Here is an 18,271-nt window from a genome sequence, read left to right on the forward strand (position 1 = left end):
CAGCAGAACAGAATTCATCTTGTTTTTTGTGCTGGAAACCATACACACAAAAAATGTATCATTGTCTATTTTTTTATCATTAATAATTCTGCTTGTTGATTCTTCTATGAAGAACAGTTGCGGTTTTTTTGTAGTTGTTGAAGCATTTTGAAGCAAATAAAGATTAATTTTACAAGGTTTACCCAGTGTTTATTAGTTGATATAAGGGTAGGAAAATGCATTTAAAAGGTACGCTGTGAATATTCTCTTGGCTGCAGTATGTTGTGAAACGTCAGTATAATGAGGAACTATTTTCCCGTAACCTCTTCTGACAGCTTAATTTTATTCTTATCATAATTTTACTACCATAATTTTATGCAATTTTCTATTGCATAATTTTACTACAGTACATAATTTATCCTTTAGTATTGTTTTTAATTTCTTTGAAACACCATGAATATCATGGTATTCATGTCCTCAATAGAACTCAATATACAGTAAACACGTCAAACCGTGGCAATTCATTGCACGGTATAACTATGGTAAAAGTGAGAAAATTCAAAGGGAATTTTCACAAAGCTGTGAAAAACCAAATCCTGTTGCCCCAATATTATCATAATGGCTATCGTGATGTGTTCATGATCATTTTACGAAAATAATACATCTTAGTGGAGATCAGAGGTTTAATTAGATCAAAATAATTCAAAACACGCATGAAACAAGAGGCTTAGATTGCTGTTTCTTAAAAAAAACCCAATGTGTGGTCATTTTGTGAAATAGTAGCCACTAAATTGAACCCTAGCAATATAATAAAGAATATTTTCTTTGTTAAAGCTAAACAAACTCATATGACATTTATTTTTTGTCGCGTAGTCCACACTCGCAAGCATTTTTACACGAAGAAACGAGTACTGCATTTAGTCCATTTGCGCTGTACGTCTGAAACCCCCCAGACAGACTCCTTTACAATATTAAAATGGGCGGTCTGGAAATACTCTGTAAAAAGCCTTAGGTCGTTCCTATTGAAGAAATTAGCCGTGCTAGGTCCTTGTGCTTTCCTTTACTGTGCTGTATTTCCAAAGGGGACCTGGGAGAGTGCAAAAACTGAAAATATACATTTTTTCTTTTCAAGCGTATAGCCTCTGAGAAGGAAAACATACAAAATGGGCAAAGTAAAAGGCGGAATGATATGTGTCAAATATCTGCTCTTTATGTTCAACTTTACGTTTTGGGTAAGTGATTGCCTTCATTGTGTGCGTTTTAGTCAGTATCGGTACTAGTTAAACACCTGTGTTTACTGAACTGCCAGATTTGCCTTTTTTTTGGAAACGCATCTTTATGAGCCTGGGAGGCAAGTGCATGCTTACGTAAGTTGACAGCGCAAAGTATTTTATTTTCCATTTAGTTATATACAGTGTATTCGCATCTGTTTTACGGGGTATGTTTTTATTCACCATATTTCAATTTTTCACATTTTCCGTAATTGAAATGTAAGACATTTTCAGCTTCTCTTGGGGCTGATTCGTCCGCAGTGTAAAGGGTGGATGGGATGGAGGTTGTGTTTTGGCTGTGCGGGCTCAAATCAGATTTTCCACTGAGGAAAATCCGCCCCTTTTTCCCTCTTGTAGCGTGTTTTCAAAAGAAGGGTTGTTTCAGTCTGTAGCATGAAAAGGAATCTCGGCTCTTGGCTGGTTACTTTCTGCAGTGCCACAATACGTTTGCAGCTTTTCTGTCTAATGCCGCTCGCTGTGAGCTTTTAGATTGAAACTTTACGGGTGATTAAAACCGTACACAAGGCTATCCTGGAAACAGATAACCTGAAACGGAGTGCAACATTTTCGCTTTTTAAAAACCTCAACTTAAAGTATGTCATTTGGAATGTAATGGTAACAGGTGGTTCAAAAATGAAACTTTTGTTTTTATTATTAACACCATTGAATACTAATTAATAATAAACCAATGTAATACGTGCATGAACCGTTTTGTAGCTAATGCCCTTTTTTAACTATGAATCGAGTAGTTGTTGATCCTTAGGAGATTAACGGTGTAGCCTATGCCTTCATGTTCGAAGTCGAACTACTCATTGCTTGTCTTCATGTTGAAGTGCAGACTCTGTACTTCCTGAGTAAGAAGACTTTGAAATAGTTTTATCTTGATGTCAAAGGGCCCCTCGCTTATCAGTGGTTATACTGTATCACGCAACAGTTTGGAAGGTGTCCCATGTTCTCGAAGCTTATAAAAATAACTTTTCAAGTCTGACCAGTTTTGTGCACACGAGTTACCAGTCAAAAGCAGGAAATTAGATTCATATATTCTATAAATTGCTTTCAGTGTGCTTTTTAAATACACATGATTAATTCAGAATAAAAGCAGTGTCCTAGGGAGTTTGCCTAAGGTTGTCTTTATGCGCATTATTATGTTTAACGCACTGGGAGCTGTGTCGAAGTTCATTGACAAGAATACTGTAAGAGAAAGCAGTGGACGTGTTATAAATAAGCGTTAAATAAATAATAAATAAGACAAAACATGCAATTTTAAGAATTACACAATTGTCCCTTTGTGCTTTGACCATTGGCGTATATAAATACAGTAAGTGAAAGCATTTTTGTTCTCGAGCTACAGTGTTGTACAGAAGTACTTTTTGTGTGTAGGAGGCAAGCATTTGTTCACGATGATGCAATTTTGCTACAAAAAGAGATTGCATCCCCAAATTTTTCAAATCTGGTTAGTTATGAGCCATTAGTAGGATTGATGTTTCTAAATTTGATGCATCTAATGGAATCTAATATGTTATATTGCAACTGAGTTGAATAAAAGGTCTGAAATAATGAACCTTTGGATTTTAGAAGACTCTTTTATCTTGGTCAAGGGGCCTGTGCTGATGCTGGCATTTCTTGGGTGACTGCACCTTTTTGGGACAGAAATGTAGCTTTACATTCTCTGCCCTGCCTCTGCTGTGCATCCTTAGAGAACTGGAATCTTCCTCATAGGCTTCAGCAAACGATTCCCCTTGACTTTGGTTGCACTCTGCGTTTACAGTATGTGACACTGCCATATTGTATCTGGTATGGAAGCCATAAGGTGGTTTAAAGTACAGTACATGCAATGGTTTTATGGAACCGGAAACAGCATTAGAGCAGCTGTGCAGATACTGTCATTATGTACTGTACTTAGATCTTGTATATCTGTGGTTTTCATGTGAATACTGATTCATCATTTACATATGAGACCACATACACAGATGTAGTAATATTTTAAAGGACTTAATATCATGAACAGTTTCCAGAACTGTTCAAACTGCTGCTAAATTTGTACTGCAGATACAGCATATAACATTCTTATATGACACAAAAACATGTACAGTAATATGTTAGATGAAGTCCCTTTAAATATGAATTGTTGCTCTTTGTGGATGATGGGTTACGGATGTAAATTACAAAAGTTATTTTGTGCTCAAATAGCATTAGGCAGTTCAAGATTTCTATTCCACAAGAATATGAAGGCAAAGATAAATTAAAAAGTGCCATATACATAAAAAGTGTTCATCATTTGTGAAAATGAAAATTCCCCCTGGGTGCATTTTGTACAGCAAGGCATCTTTGTTATGAATCAGCCTAGACGTTTAAAGCATTAGTTTAAGACGAGTCATAGAAAAATAAATCTTGCTCAGCTGTGTAACCCAGTGTCTGGTGTTTTGCCTGCAGTTCTGTGGCTCCTGATTAGTGGCCAGTAGCAGACAGCAGTCATTTTTCCACTCCAGTTCACAAAAACTGCTTAAGAGCTGCGTGGGCTGAAGGAGGCTGACATGGGCTCTGCATGACTTGGCCCTGGCACCCCAGAGAGAGACAACAGCTGGCAGAGCACAGCAGAAATGAAGTGCTGGGATGATCCTGACCTAGATGTATGAAGATCAGGATTGCTGTCTATGACAATGATCATTGTATGACGTCTTGCTTGTAGGATTATCATGCCTCAGCACACACGTGCCAGATTGCTGTCACGTTGTTTGGTTTGTGATCTGAAATATATCAACCCTTTACTTCTGTTGCTCTTTGAAGCTTCTCTGTCATAGCCACTGTTTTTTTTTAGCTCAGGTTGCCAATACACTGTAATAACTCTGTCTGTTTTTAATATATGTCCCTGTTTTTTCTCATTTTTCATCCCTCAATGTGTTTCACTTATCCATCTCGCATACAGAGCTGGAGACTCCTTCATTTACTCCTCCTGTCACCTCTGGTGATACGAGTTCAGACCCAATCTAGTTCGCAAGTGGCAACAGTCCACATCAGTAAAGTAGGGTGTCTGACCTCGTTGCTGTGCTCTGATTTTGAATATAATGCACAGTAACAGTGCTTCAGTAACCCAGCACATTAGGAGCTTGTCAATAATCTTTTAGCTGGAGTTGTGGTATCCCACAAAGTGGCTCACTTCCATCATTGGGTGTCTTATTTCATTTTTCCAACCTACATCTCAGTACTCAGCTTTCTTATGATCTCCTGAGGAAAGCAGCTATTAGGAGACTTTTTTAAATGGTGTCTTGGTCTTCTGAAGCCTTCATTAGCAGACTCCCATAGGGCCCTCTAACTGTCTGATCACTAATTGCAGTGGGAGGCAGAGTGAGTGTGCTGAATGCTAGAGGCGTTGCTGTGGAATACAAGAGGGTGTGTTTCATCATCTGCTTCCATTAGAGCCATCTCATACCTAGCCTACATTAAAACATTAATGTCAAAAGTCAGAAGTGAAGATGATTTTTTTTTCTGTTCAGACTTGGCAATCCCATTTGATCAATTCCAAGGCAGCTAATAGTAAATTTGACAGTGCAGGCAAAAATTGAATCTTTACATGTCATTTCTGTACTTGTGACTAATCTGGTCAAGTTCACAACCTGAAACATTAAGGTACCTCTGTATAAATCTGATTCTATGATAAGATTCTAAGATACAGTACAGTAAATAAATGTCAGACGATAAAAAAATGTTCTGAAATTCATCTTCTAACAGTTACATGAGTAAGAATCCATACATTTTTTGTGTTTGAGATTAATTCCTTGTTATGGAATGTCTTGATTACAAAGATGATTCATATTAGGTGGGCATGTACTGTACCAAACCTCTTTCCCTCAGAGCTGTGTACAGACTAAGAAGCTTACCACTTTTACCACAAAGCTAAATTATAACAGGGAATCTTGAGAAAAAAGCACATTCTTTTCTTCCCGTGCTGTACTGTTAAATGAGTTTTAATAGTATATGGTACACAGATTAAACTAAATATGGCTCTAAAATGGTTTTGTTACACAACAGTTCAGTTCTGAGCGCACAGCTTCAGTCTGCATCAGGTCTCAGCTTCTCATTCTCAGCCCTCGCTGTTTCCAATGCCCAAACTTCATTGTCCCAGACTTTCAGTGCTTTCTTCCTCAATCTTTTCCAAACACACTCTGGTGCCCAGGTCTCAAGCATTCTTCCCTAGTGCCCAGGGTGACGGGACTCTGCCCAGCTCCTATTTTCACCATGGCCGTCTCCCACCTACATCGTAGAGCCATCACTCCCCTCTCAGCTCCCGTTCTGCAGCTCCAGCTTTTGTCTCAGGCCAGTGCCCATCTGAATCACTGGATCCATTACACACCTCTTGAGCTCTGCTGAATTGTCAACTGCAAAATGAGATTTCCTTTTTGTTTAACCCATATGTTAGACGTATATGTGATTTATTATATTATTATATCATCAATAACAACATAAGCTAAGACGTTGTTCTGTCCTTACAGTCTGCTAAAATCATATGCTTTTCTTATGCTAAATAAATAGGTATACAAAACGTTATCAGTTTCAGTATTTGCTTTGTGAAATGATTTATTTTTATATAATTCGCAGAAGTTATTCAATTCATATTTTCATAATGTGGTAATTATGCATGTTTGTAGTAGTTAAATGGTGAAATACAAACTGCTGTGGGAGTCTGGAATAAGATACCTGGCTAATTTATTGAAGCTGATGCTCTGGTATACTTCAAAAAGTGGTTGGCTTAATAATCTACTACCAAATAAAGGTGGAACAGGTGCCCCCCTCTGAATATAGAAACTGTTATTTTCTCAAGTTAAAAAATGCAGGAAATTGTATATTGTAGTTAATTGGATGTTGATTTTCAAACAGGTGCCTTTCTGACAAAAGTAATCCCTTTTGATTTAATGAAACTATGGTAATATAACTAAGAAAGAGGAACTATGTTAAAGTGTGCAGTCATTTATAAATTTAAGACTTCCTGTGTATGTTTGTAGAGATAGACAGCTTGGTAGACTATCTTTCTAAATTTCATCAGACGTTTTCATCTGCTGTAAATTGAAGACTGGGTTTTGGTATTGACTGTGAGTCGATCAGACGTCTCTTTGTCTTGACAAAAGTCCCTTCTTACTTATTCTAGTTCACTTGTTTTTCATTGCGTGTGAAAAAGAAAATGAAATTGATTAATTTGAGTGTAGAGTAAGTTTTTGCCCATACCTATACCCAGAATATTACAAATGTCCAAGTTGTTTATGAAACAACGTTATCTTTTGTCTGAAACACAGTGCTTTGCAATGACAGGTCGAGATCAGTAAATAGTGGAAAAAATATCAGCCAAAATTTACTAGCCATTGTCCAAATCTACAGCCCTACAACAGAGGCTGGTTATGTTGGGCACTCATTTCACACCACAAGACTCACAAACAATGAATAATTCAAAGCATGGGCTCTGACCTAGTTAACTGACTCACACTTATCTTCTTTTATTGAGTTAAAAATGTTATTTTCTACTTGAATACATTCCCTTTCAATATAAATTGCTCACTCTTCTTGTCATATTCTTGTCATATTGAGACCTTATGCCAGATCTGTGCCGCTCTGTGCCTTTGTTTACCTCAGTGCTGATGGGACCACTTTATCTTTAAAATCCTTTATGCCTTCATGTCATATTGCTGTAACCTCACCCGAGCTCTGCTGAGAGCTCGATTTCTTCCCTTCTCCTTATCTGGTTGGGTGGCCTTCCTCGCCGTTTTAATTCTCCATTTTTCCTCTCTACTTTCCTGTGCAAACAAATATATTTTCCTCAGCTTGCACTACCCCCTCTCAAGCAACAAATTAGAAATCAACCTCATCCTCAGTGCTGAGGGGTGCTGTTTGTACCGCAGCTTGTTTAGCAAACTGCACGATGAATAACATGCCACATACAGTACAGCAATACTACCATTTCAAAATGACATTTGCAGACGAATGACAGGAGGGGTCGTGGAATAATTGGGATTGCGTAGAAAAACAAAGCAGTACCCTACAGCAGTCTTGCAGAGAAAGGCCACCTTTCCCATAGCACTGAAGAAGGCCCGACCAGCATTCCTTTGACTTCTATAACCAAATAAGGGTGTAAAAATCACAAAGTGTGACTGCACTTGGCACATGCATATCCTGTTGTTTGCAAGTTAGCTCTTGTAAAAACAAGCAATGCCACAAATAACATTTCAGCCAGCAATTTAAAAATAATGCTAAAAACAAAGGGTCAGTTCTGTTGAACTGAAAGCTGTATCCTAATTGGGAAAGATTTATGGTTCGTATACAGCTCTACTGTACATTCGAGACAAATGTGCTATGAACTTGGCGGCTGAATTTAGTCCCCAGCTCTGTCACAAAAATGTTCTCAATTATGACAAACGCAGTCTAACAGCTGATGTGCTCTAAAGTACTGGACTACATTGGACCGGCTCTTGCTGTAGATAAAGAATTTTAGTACTGTGCTTAGTGGAAGAATGAATTGGATTGAAAAGCTCCCAAATGCACTGTTCCAAAATAGTAATCTTACTATTGCTAAACTAATATTATCACTACACAATTTAAATATCCTCCTTCTGTATATTCTAATATGCAACTAAAAGCTTTATTAAACTACAATACAATAAGTGTACAGTATGTCTCATGTATTCATAATAATGAATAAAGGAAGGTGTCATCAGTATTATAAAGAGTAGTATGCAATAGTATGTTTTGAGATACCATGCTCACCAGTATTGTATAAGAGAGATTAACAGATTGGACAATGTATTATATTGTAAATGTAATAATATTTCACACAGCAAAGTCATATTTTTCATAAATAACTAAAGTCCAGAAAACATAAAGGTCTCATTTAAACCTATTCAATCCCCTCTAGTTTGTATTTTGTAAATCCTGCTTTGGCAGGAATTACAGGTAAACTGACAAGGCGCCTCCTGTAGTCTGCTGTGAGGTTCAAACACTACTGAGGGGGAATTTTTGATCATTCTTCCATGTAGAATTGCTCTAGGTCCTTTAGATCTCTTTGTTTCTCTTTGTACACCAGCTTCTTGAATTTAAACTGTTAACGTTCAATTGCATTGAGGTCTGGAGATTGGATGGGTACTACCTTGTGAGTTCTATTAACAGTGTATGAATAACATCCCTTGTTCACTTTACAAGAAACTGGGTTTGTCCAGCATTTGGACACAGGGCCTCTTGCACACTAAGCAGGAATCAGATTTCATGTGTTCAAATTGGAAAACCGAAAAGAATTTCATTTTCTTTTAAAATGTCTTTTTTTATGAGAAAATACAGTTGATTTTTCCATCCATATGGGATAACAGCTATTTTCTTAGAGGGTTGCAGTGAACTAGAGCTCAGCCTGGCAGGCACAGGGTGTAAGGCAGGATGACAGGTGGCATACACATGCATAGGAAAGCAATATAGTGATGCCAGGTAACTGGGATGGCATGTTTTTGGACTATGGGAAGAAATCAGGTACCCGGAGACTGTCCAGACAAACACAAGAGAACATGCAGACTTCAAACAAAGTCAAATTCAGATCCAGGTCCCTGGAGCTGGCCACATTACCTGTGTTCTTGTTTTCTGGTATTCAGTTTTGAAATTGAAACTTTTGGTGGAATCACACAGCCAAAACAGTTACAATGGACAATCTGACATGCAAATGATGAAGTGGTGAAATAGTGAAATTGACACCACAGACTGTGAGTGTCTGGTGGCTACTGGATATTTAGTCTCACAAATGCACAATGCAGAAGTGACTATGATATTATGGAAGGAAAACCATTGGCATGAAATTAATTCTTGCTTCTAATCTAATTGACAATTCCTGAAAAACATTTTTAAAAAGGGAGATTCTGTGGGGTTTTTTTCACCTACCCATAAATCTGTCTGATCAAGTATTGTTTCTGGCATGATCAAAAGAGAACTGGACACACAGGTTTTTAAAGTACAGTTAAAAACCTATTGACTTTCACATGTTGATTATTGCTGCAAAAAAGGGAATTAGCTCTAAATATCTGAAAATGCAGAACAGCTGTTTTGCATTTACAAATATTTCAAACTTGCCATTTATTTGCGTTTCCGTGGGGAAAAAAAGCTCACTAATCTGCAATTTCTAACCAATCAGAGCAGTCTTGAGTGGGCAATGATAACCATCAGGCAATGATGGTGAAACAGCTGACTGGTGGGAATTTTTAGTTCTTCTCTGTAATTAGTCACTATACTGTATATTGCAGTTAAGAGTCTGTCTGTTCCTGTGCAGCAGGGCAATCACCACTGCTACTGTGGTTAACACTCAAGAGCACAAAAGAGTTGGATTTCCCGTACATTCCACTTCTCTTAAACGTTTTTTTAGGAAAGAAAGAAAATGATTCCACTTTTTAATTTGATTTAGTTTAGCTGGGGGCATTTTGTATGGGTTACGTTTGGGTTCTGACAGTTGTTCTGTCATGTTGGCTATCGGTGCCATGCCCCAAATAGTTTAAGACCTACAATGACTCGGAATGCCACAGTGGTTTATTTTTAAATGAAACATTTTGCATACAACTCCTTGCTGCACTGAATTTGTTAGGGAACAAATGATGGCACATCTATTGAACCAAACCTAGAGAGTAGAAAATGTATCATCCATGCCTGTGAATCAGTGCACTGTCAACTATAACTGACCCTTTAAAATACAAATTAAAATAAGATTAAACAAAGAACTCATACAGTATAACAGTTAATAGAAAAGTCAATTATTAATAGTAGCCCTCTTGCAGATAATGGAAAAAAAATTGTCAAAGTGTTTTTTTATGAAAAATAATAATTAAATGAAAAGGTAAAAATATTTTGTTCACAGATACATTTCAGAGCTACACCGTGAGGAAAACCCTGCACTCTTAAGTATGTTTAAAAAGGAATGACAATTGTTATAAATCCTCTGTACAGAAAACAATACATGTCTTTTTGTAAAAGAAATAATTGTAATGCAACAATACTCCACCAAAATTACTACATCTTATAATATTATTAATATTTCATTATATGTATAACATATAGGTTTTCAAAACTGTAAATTAAGGGCAATTTGCTGTTGTGTATGTTAATATTAACATACACAACATATCTATTGACATAGATAGGGTTAACCCAAGGGGATTTTTTTAAACTCATCAGCAAGGATGTTCTCACAAATAGAAACTAAAAGGGAGTACATTTAAGACATATAGTAGGAAATGCTTCTTCACAGAAAAAGTTGTTGATACTGTATTTGTTAAAGGCCTGCCAACCAGGTTGAGACCCAAACTAACCGTTTTAAGACACAGGATTTTAGTTTACCTTAGCTACTAATGCACTAAAAAACAAGAAGGGTTGAATGGCCTTCTCTCATTTCCCTCTTTTCTGTTTTTATATAATGTTACACAAACCTTAGTACTGAAAACCAAACTAAAGGATCCATTCTGTGGCAGTGAGATTTAGAAAAGACATCTGTGTAAGCATCCTTGTTTCTTTATCTTGAGGTGTTTACTTTGAAAGGAAAGAATGAGTAGTCACTGAGAATGTACTGTATGTGAAAAGTTGCGTGAATAGCAAGCCGGATGCGTGCACGGAAGTCCTTATTGTAGATTACAATGTGTGTAAACATCTCTGCCCACTTTAAATTGTGTGAGATGGCCACTGAAAAAAAACTTAATATTTTTCTGCGTAAACCACACATTTCTTTTGAAAGAGAGTTGGTAAACGTTGCTTGAATAAACTCCCAAGTTCTGTGAAAACAAAAATGTTTCAAAGCATTGATTAAATCACCCTGGTTTCAAAATGACTTCTGTGTGTGCCTGAGAATCATGTTATCTTAGGCTGCCTACAGCCAATCTGCGACGGAGTACAAATGAATTGTGCACTCAATCTGTTCATCTTGTTTGTGTGCTTGGCAGTAGCCTAATGATCTGAGAATCCTCCAGAATTTTTGAGAAAGTCTGAGTTTTTGTTAAAGGCACCGATGGTGCCACCTTATGTGATGTGGCTAAAGAGATTGTCTCAGACCCCTATGCAAAAGAGATTCTCCTGTGTTCTCCTCAGTACTCATAATTAAAACTTTACTTGTCCTTCTGGTACCTTGAAGTTGATTTTGAAAATGTCGCTTAGATTAGCTTTGTTACTAACTTTTAGGATTTTGAATACTTGAGTCAACACATAATCAGACTCTGTTCCGGTTGAAATAATTAATTTCCTATAAAGATCTATGTATGATGAATTATTAATAATAATAATAATCATGGCCTCCTAATAACCCCCATCTATGAATTGGCTTCATTACTCTGTTCTCCTCCCCACTGATAGCTGATGTGTGGTGAGCGTTCTGGCGCCCTATGGCTGCCATAGCATCATCCAGATGGGGCTGCATATTAGTGGTGGTGGAGGTGAGTCCCCATTACCTATAAAGCACTTTGAGTGGAGTGACCTGAAAAACCCTATAAAAGTGTAAGCAATTATTATTATTAATTATTATAATTAGTTTGGCGCTGCTGTCCTCTTTACTGCCCCTGGAGTAGCATTATTTCTTTCACAGTATGGTAACCAACACACAACCAAATATTCCAAATGACAGTAGGTGCAGTGAAAACGATAATTTTAACATAATTTCTGAGCTCTAAAGTATGTATCAAAGCATTCCTCTTGCATTACTATTGTTTTTCCATACATACTAAAGGGATGGATCAACATAAACTCCTAGATCATACCGCGGTATGTCTTTATCTAGCTAATTGTAGCACCTGCATGTACTGTAATACACTGTATTTGTCAGTGTTAAATGTAATGTCCCAGGTGTCTGCTTTTATTTGAAAAGTTATTTTTTGTGAGTGCTCTTAAAGAGAAGAAAAATTTTCCCTTAATCCTATATATTGATTACATTTACCGTTACATTTACATTACATCTGTTAAGTCTAATAATGTATTGTAACTCTAATAGTATTTTGTAAATAGTTACAATGTTATCAGACTCCCTGTAGAACTGACATAAAAACAAGAAAGGAAACAATTCATAATATGCTGTATTAGTCCATTAAAACTATATATTTACTGCAGCTGCATTTTATTTAATCTTTTTACTGTATTTTTTCTGCTGTATCATGTGAATTCCAAATATATTGATATGATTTTTAAATTGTGGTACATTTTAAAGCAAACACATTATTATGAGTTACTGTTCACAATCCTTAGAATTTCCCTCCTATTGAGTCATTCATTTAATTAATAATAACAGGAATGCTGATACTATAGATACAAAGAGAACTGAAGCGTTTGCTGCGTGTACAATCATCATGATTGGATGGTAAGAAAAGAGTGCTGTTGCTTTGTGCAGTGTAGTGCAGAGTTTAATGTGATCGATAAGCATGGGAGTCCCAGCTGTGTCTCTCCACTACAGAAGAGCTTGAATGCCAATTCGGGGTCTCAGGACATCAGTAATCTTACACAAAGGGCTGGGTACAGCAGGTGGCATGCACCGACTCGACGAAGCTTCCTGCTGCGTATCTGTGCCATCGCGTTTTTTACCATATGGATACCATAGGACTGCCGCTCGCCCCCTCATGTCACTTGTTTGTCCTCTCCTGCCATCCCATGGGGCTGTGAACAGACATGTTTGTGCTTCAGGCAGAGTATTTGATTTCATTCCCTCTGTGTTCTGCAGTCTAGCATTAATCCCCTGGTCCCTGCGTAGAATCTGCGTCCATTCCTTGCTAAACCACCTTCGTATAAGAAGTAAATAGTTGCAAATCACACTTTGTTAGGTACTGGGTTTGTTGGAACTTGTTTTTTTTTAAAACCAATGGATTTTTATCGTCTGCTGATTGGTATTTATTTTTCATTTATCGCTTACCACAATGTTTCAGCATTCCAACAGCAGCTGGTTTTCAGATTTCCAAGGAGAAACAGACTTTGTAGATGAGATTTATCTTTGAGTTAGACTTATAAATCGGCCTGTGAAGTCTCGCTTGCAGTGATTTACCTAGCTGTTTAAAGTTCTTTGTGGTATTCTGTGTCAATTTTCCGTCAGTGAAGAAAACAAGATAAAACTCTTTAAGAAACCCGAGTCCTTCAGTGCAACAGTACTTGTCTGTGTGTTGTGGGAAATTCACCACAGGAGCAGGAAAAGTCTGATTTCACACTTTCAGTGTTAGTACTACACCTTGATATGTGATTACTTCTGCTGTTAGCACTTTGTAGAAGGAAATTAGTTGCTGCAGCTGTTAAAGCAAGTCAGCTTTTATTTGTCTTAACATACAGTTTGATAAAAACTAAAATAACATATCCCACCAATTACTCTAATACCTTCCACAATGTGGTTAAGCAGTAATATTGTAGTGCTGCATATGTGCAATATCTACAACATGTACTGTATATGTCCTACTTCAAATTCGAACCAAATAGTGCGCTGCAGGTTTAGGTCAGATTGTGCTGCGGAGCTGTGATGGCTTTCTTTGGCTAGTTGCTCCTTTCATCCTCCATCTGAAATTCTATACCGGCAGGAGAACCATTTTTTTGAGGTGTGGGGAAACAATGGGAAAAACAGAAACCTGACAGTCTGTGAAAAGAAGGATTTTTTTTTTCTTTATGAAAGGCTCATAAAACTCCTGCTTGTTTCCTGTTTCCCACTGTAAAACCCATAATCGTCAGACCCAGCTTCCTCTGCACCGGGTTTTGCAGTTTTCTTCAGAAGGCACCCACCCATACCAGAGCTATAACTTACCCATTCAACAGCCCATACAGCAGATGAGCATTGTTGGAGGAAAAGGTGTGACAGTAATGATGGATTATAAGAAACAGGCTGGTGATTATTTTTTGCAGAATATTTCCTTCTCTATCTTGTTTCTGTCTTCCTGAAAGATTGTTTTGGTATAATATTTTTCCAGTGTAGCTGTTATTATTTTAGCTTATTTTTTCAGTCAGCGTTTCCTGTTTTTTTTCTACAAAAGAGATCTTTATTTGTCAGATGTGATTTATAAGATAAAAAATACATCATACATTTTGTAAGTTTTTGGTAAATAGAAACAAGAGATCTGGATTTAGTTATGCTGCATTCAGATTGTCACCTCCTCTATAGTATATACAGTACAGTACCTCCTAATATGTAATAAAATTCGCCTCTTAGAGCCTCAATGAAAAGCAGTATTGTACCACCCTGAAACTAAAAAAAAAAAAAAAAGGGTTCAGTATTGTTTTATTTTTTAGTTTTGGTCATTGGAAAAAACATTTTGGTTTCAGGCAGAGACTTCTGAGTGAAATTCGTATTGCCTTATGTTTTATAAATAATGCATTGTCAAATAAAAACCCTCAATAAATGTAAAACTCAGTCTGGTGGCAAAAGGTATTTTTTTCCATGAATGTAATGGAATAAATAAGGTAATAAAAAACCCACAAACTACTTAAGAACCATTGTAATTACCATGAGTGTTCTGGGTTGCTTATTACTAGTTTTATTGCTATGCAAGGCTATATTTCTTTCATGAAATCAAAGGCATATAAAGTGCTTTATAGGACATTCAACATATTTAATGATTAAAGTACTCCATTACGTAAACAATGAAATTCTCTACCGTAGTTCAAATCACATCAGAAGGGGCATTTGGGCTATCTGACTTGTTTGTTGCGATTAACCAATTGATCTTAGTGTTTCATCTAGGATCATCTACAGTAACATGCTTGCTTGTTCCAAACCCTAGAACTCTTTGGTGAAAGAACTACCACTCGTTCTAAATTTGTTCCAAAAATAAAGTTTAATGCTCTTCCATGAAGTTTGGACTGTGTCCTCTGGTTCATGTTTCACTGTTGATTCTTCAGACGTCCGTTGGTTTGACGAAGAGCGTTTGAGAGTTTTGAATACTTGAATTAGGTTCCCTTGCAGATTTCTCTGTTCAAAACAAAAATAGTTAAGTTCTTTTAGTCAGAACATTTCTTTAAGCCCATTTTTTCTTTAAAAATGTTTTTTCTTTAAGGATGTGTTTTCTTTAGAGTGATGCTAGAGCAGTAATATGTTTTATTCAGCCATTTGTTTGGTTTTTAGTAGCTAATCGAGCCAAGTTAAATTATACTTAATTATACAAATAGTTATGCTATTTGTTTGCCTTTTTTATTACTTTCACACATTATCTTAAGGAGGGAAATGTGCCATCTTAAATAGCTTTTTCAAGCTCACTTTCCCTTATCATCCACAATCTTGACTATATTACTGTTAATAATTACATCTAGACCATTGCCATAATTAATAAACTCAAAAGGTCCTATTTGATTCCTGGGGTACTCCACTAATCGCATCATCCTAATTTTAAATATTCACCTCTTATCTGTACTCTGTGTTTGCTGTCTACTAAACAGATCTCAATGCAAATACCCTTATTTCTTTGGATGCCTACTGAACTGTAGCTTCAAGTTAAGTTCATTTTTATGTGGAACTTTATATTTCACTAACAGTCTCAATCCCTCAATCCCAAAGCATTTTTGTGATTATTCCAATGTGTAAAAGAAATCATTTTAAAAAAATCAAAAGTAAACCATGTAAAGGACATTTTTTGTTATAAAAAGTCTTATTAAACTTTGTTTTTGATCGTTTTGATTTTTTGCAGATCACTAATAAGTGAAAATTTATCAAAGACCTTTCAGATTAAGACCATAAACTCATTGCTGTTTAACTTCATTACTGCTGTTACTTGTGTAAAGAACTCAGAGCACGTTTTGTAATGCACATGCACGTCTAATGCACTTTTCTCCTAGATTCTTATTACAATATAGATAATAAATTGAAAGTAATTATGGGTAATCCACTAGTATAATATTAACTGTTGCTGTTGTTGTTTCCATAACCCTAAGTGTTATAGAATTAATAAATTGGTTTGGTTTTGATTTCCTTTTTATGAGGATTACATGAGCATTTTTCCTTTTTTTTCCTATTTAAGGATGTTTTGGGCATCTTAGATGTTTGTTAAAGGCCAAAGAATAACATCAGATTATTTTTAAAATAACAATATAAATCTTGTTATTTACAATATAATAGCAATCCATATTTTATTTAAACTATAATAACAATATCAATATTGTTATTGATAATATAATAACAAAACCATATTGTTATTTACAGTATATATACAGAAATTGTTCATATTCTCACCTCATCACATAGAGATTGATTAATCTTAACTGTTGCCAGTATCTGTAATACTGCTGCTTCTCCTATGATGCTTTTTATTTCTACTGAATGAGAGATTTCCCTTGACAGGAATTCTTGGTAAATTAAACTTTTGAAAATGAGATAATAAATAACATCTGACTTGGGGAGGGTCATCGTTGGTGGTGCTGTGTTTAGTGTGGGCGGTTTCTGAATGTACTGAGAAGAATTCCAGTAGTGAACTACAGGTGCAGAGCCAGGTGCAGAACAGGTGCAGAGCCTCTCCTGTCTCATCCCCTCTGGATCTGTTTCATGGGTTTATTCTGCCTAAGCAAATAAACAAAACAACACTTGAAAATCTACTTAATAATCATATATGACTATACATACTGACTATACATATGACTATACATAAAATCTACATTGGTCCATTAAGGCTCCTTTCATAAGAGTAATAACGTTAGTCTCCCAGAAGGCATACTGTATTTAGGGATAAATTAGAGCTGAATAATAACATGGAGCACTCAGAACTGGGACTGGTGTCTATAAATAAACTTTTCTGTACCACAGAATACTTGGTCCTACCCTCCATAAGTAGTCATTCAAATAGCAGAAATCATACTGGACAACAGATGTTGACAGACCACAAAATGCTGAACTACAGAGATTCAGTCTGCAATTGATTATGAAAAGCTGTGTTTACTTGTTTTTTGGACAATTAGAAATGACTTGCAGAAAGTGGTTCATTGGGTTTCAAATAAACTATTAAAATAGTTTACAGAAGTTCACAACCGAGACTTTGTTCTTCCTTGAAAATGTGCTCTTTGACAAGGTTTATGTTCTCTTACGATAAGCCTGTTATTTAATTATGTTAATAGGGGGTTATCCTGATAGAGCCTGTTGCAGAAATGTTCAAGCTGGCCTTCTAAAATAATCCAGCCTCCCCCACTACCCTGCAAAACCTTATCTGAAGTCATTTCTCACTGTAAAATCACAAATTAGTTCCTTTTAATTCATTTTCTGATCTTTTAATAATAATAATAATAATAATTAATAATTGCTTACACGTATATATCGCTTTTTCTGGACGCTCCACTCAAAGTGCTTTACAGGTAATGGGGACTCCCTTCCACCACCACCAATGTGCAGCATCCACCTGGATGATGTGATGGCAGCCATAGTGCGCCAGAACGCTCACCACACATCAGCTATCAGTAGGGAGGAGAGCAGAGTAATGAAGCCAATTCATAGAATTGTGTCTTTACAAACAGTAAAGATAGTTCATGTGTTTGCAAAACATGTTGCCCTATAAATAGCAGAAACCTGTGTAACCTACACTTTCATACATATTACTGTTTCCCTTTGCTTTTTTCACAGGAGCACATCACTTGTCTTGTACGTACAGAACCTGAATCATTCAAAGGCATTTCTTAAGGAATCTGTGTGATGTCTATGTGCCTGTGGCACAGAGCATTGCCTACTGGATAGCTCTTTAATTTACAGGTTCACAGTGAAAGAAGGCGCTGATCACTGATATCTTTGTCTGGAGAGATGTTCATTGCTGCTGTTGTCTTTTTACAAGCGGTGTGATCAAAGACAATGAACCCTTGTTTTGGAGAAAGAAACAGGCAGAGATATTGTTCTCAGAATGCTAAGCAGCAGGGCAAAATAAAGCATGAAATAAGAGACAGTGTCAGGGGGGAGTGATGTCAGGGAAAGTGACATAATGGATTTTGTAGCAGAGTGAATATTATAACCCTTCAGTTTGAGGACTTGATGCTTGTGGTACTGGTACTGGCTGCTACTGAGGGCTGGAAGGCAGGACAAACTCAAGAAGCGACAAGTGTAATGA

General features: G+C 36.5%; 1 protein-coding gene across 1 annotated transcript in view; it reads left to right on the top strand.

Moving 5' to 3' along the window:
- The first annotated feature begins 994 nt into the window (after positions 1-994).
- tspan2a (tetraspanin 2a) overlaps positions 995-18,271 on the top strand; it is a 44,179-nt gene continuing 26,902 nt past the window's right edge. The window contains exon 1 of the mRNA XM_088920380.1: positions 995-1,211. Within this exon, the coding sequence (XP_088776506.1) occupies positions 1,143-1,211 (69 nt within the window). The 5' untranslated portion in view covers positions 995-1,142. The remainder of the gene's footprint in view (positions 1,212-18,271) is intronic.

This window comes from Atractosteus spatula, chromosome 7 (assembly GCF_055471065.1).
Source record: "Atractosteus spatula isolate fAtrSpa1 chromosome 7, fAtrSpa1.hap1, whole genome shotgun sequence".
NCBI classification, from domain to species: Eukaryota; Metazoa; Chordata; class Actinopteri; order Semionotiformes; family Lepisosteidae; genus Atractosteus; species Atractosteus spatula.